General features: G+C 31.9%; 1 protein-coding gene across 1 annotated transcript in view; it reads left to right on the top strand.

Annotated features, from left to right (window-relative positions):
* Nucleotides 1–488: 488 nt before the first annotated feature.
* The window catches only part of LOC106476436 (mechanosensory protein 2-like), a 17,252-nt gene continuing 15,198 nt past the window's right edge, over nt 489–2,542 (top strand). Inside the window, exon 1 of the mRNA XM_013937098.2 lies at nt 489–679. Within this exon, the coding sequence (XP_013792552.1) occupies nt 589–679 (91 nt within the window). The 5' untranslated portion in view covers nt 489–588. The remainder of the gene's footprint in view (nt 680–2,542) is intronic.

The following is a 2,542-nucleotide window of genomic DNA, read 5'->3' on the forward strand; positions in this document are numbered from 1 at the left end:
ATACTCTGTATATCCGAAATTTAAGTTATAAAAAACTCTATACTCGACATATTTCCCAGAAATTATAGAGATAAAACTTTGCTAGATGCTCTGCATTCCATGAAACTTTTAATTTCAAATGAATAAGTTCCTGTACCGCTTGTTTTATTTTCCCTCAGAGTGTTAAAAGATTGGAGGTTATTACCCCTGTTTGTTTTTCGTGGGCCCCATTACATTCGTTCTTTTTTTATGTACTGACTAGATCTACGTACAAGGCCGTGGTGATATAGACATATATAACTTTCTTCATTTAGTGAACGTTTTATGAATACGTCAAAGTACGTTACTATTTAGAGAATAATAATCATCAACATTTTTTTTTTCAGTAATGTTTTCATCTCCTATGCTGGGGGGAAAAAAGAGCAACCTTCAGCCACGAAAAATCACTCGATTCTCCCCTCACTCGAAGTCGACTTGTCTGAATTGGTAACAGTGGACACAAACCAGTACTAGCGGAACCAAATACTTCAACGCTTATTAGATACCTCGGAAAGGACGCGTTGTTTGGAGATTGACTGCGAATGTATGAAACGCAGCCGTTAGCTGTCTATGGCAGTTCCATACACTGAGATTGTCATGGAAGAACAAAGCAAGGAAACTCGTAGGGAGAGAAGCGCCAGCTATGGGTACAACATAAATGGTAAGGCAATTAACATAATATTACATATATAATAATATTAATATTTCATCAGCACACATAGAATAAATTATATTTTATGGATAGCTTTGTCATTTGAATTGACGTCTTATGTAAATATGTGTAAACTGTTTAGAATTTTTAAGCAACTTTCCAAACAAGGACGATTATTGTGATTGGCCAGTTTATAAATAGGATTGATCAAGCTATGATACTGATAATTTGTATGAGTGGAGTGATATGTTCCAACTAGTGCAGAGAGTGTGAAACGAGTTGATAAAGAACGCAACTTTTCTTCTATTACGTAAGGTGGCGCGTATGGCCTTAACTGAAGGTTATCCGATTCCCAGTATTATTACGTATGCATAATATTGTTTGCTATGTTGCAATTCGAAAGACAAATTGCGCACGTATACATAATTTCACTTCGTTGGTTGGTTGGTTGGTTGGTAGTTTATTTATTCTTTACACGTATCTAAAGTAAAAGGTGTTTTCGTTGAAAACAAACGGGGAATCACTAAAAGTGAAATCTCTTACTCGGAATTCTATTTAAATATCGACCCTTCTGTATCAGAATGTATATAAAAATATCAGTATTAGCCAAACCGTTAAAGGATTTTCGACTGATGGAACAAAAAATGCCACGGAATTAGTTTTATTATAAGTTGTCGATTCTATAAATGCGCTTTTAATTCAAAATTAAATTTTATATTATAACATTCAATTAAGATTACTTAAGTAACAGAAAACGCCAAGTATTATGCAAATTAAAACTTAAAAATATTTGCCTTATTTTGTAACGCATTTATTAATATTACCCCTAAAATAACTATTCAAGGCATCAGTTTTCAACTGGTGGAGAGCTTTTGAATAATTCTTTAAAAATTACAAAATTAATAATTTTGAAAAAAAAAAAATTACTGTACCGGAATGTCATGGGGGGGGGGGGGCACAAAACTAAAAAATCTTTACGATGGGGCTTGACTAAAAAAGGGTGAGAACCCCTGATTTAAGGTATACATTGATGCCTAGTAATATCAATGACCCATAAGCTTTAAGCACTAAAATCATAAGATAACTGATTATGAAGAGATCTTTTAATACGATTTTTTAAATATATCAAACTGATGATACAATGAAATGCCTTTTTAGATGAAATCAGTGTCAAAATTATTTTCATTCATAAGTAGATGTCCTCATTCCCGGAAATTTTTTTTATTATTATTTTCGACAACCGGGAAATTCTTTCAGCTATGCATGGGATCTCGGGAATTCCCGGCTAATTTTTTAAAACTGTTTTCAAAGTGGTGATGAAGATCACATGTGGTCTAAGTCTTCTCTAAATAAATAATTTTAAAAATTCATTTTATAACACACAAATAAAAATTTATGTTTCGTCTTTTTCAAAAAATAGCATTTGAGGAAGCACAAGGCATTAATAGCTTTATATTTAAGAGTTGATCATTGCTTAATTAAAAGGTTTCCTGAGGTTAAAAACTCTCGTTCACTTTCTGTTGAAGTGGGTTTGATTATTTTTTAATCCATTTGAGAGTTTCTGCAAATTATCTGTTAGCTTTACAGTCAACTCGTACATTCCAATTTCCTTGTTTAAAAATTTATTGTAAACCGAAATCAAGACCTTAGTTTTCATTGTAGTATTGGTCTCATTTTGAACTATCAGATTTGTCTTCAACATCTTATTTCTTTTTCTTCACTCGTATCAATTCCACTCAAGGTTTTTTCCCTTGAGTGGAAAATATTAATTAGATCGTCAAGAAATTAATGTCGCTTTTTTTTTTAGATTAAAAAATTCTAACAACTTGTATATCAAAACAAAACATTTATTAAATGAAATAGTCTCCATTC

This window comes from Limulus polyphemus, unplaced genomic scaffold, assembly GCF_000517525.1.
Source record: "Limulus polyphemus unplaced genomic scaffold, Limulus_polyphemus-2.1.2 Scaffold155, whole genome shotgun sequence".
Taxonomy (NCBI): domain Eukaryota; kingdom Metazoa; phylum Arthropoda; class Merostomata; order Xiphosura; family Limulidae; genus Limulus; species Limulus polyphemus.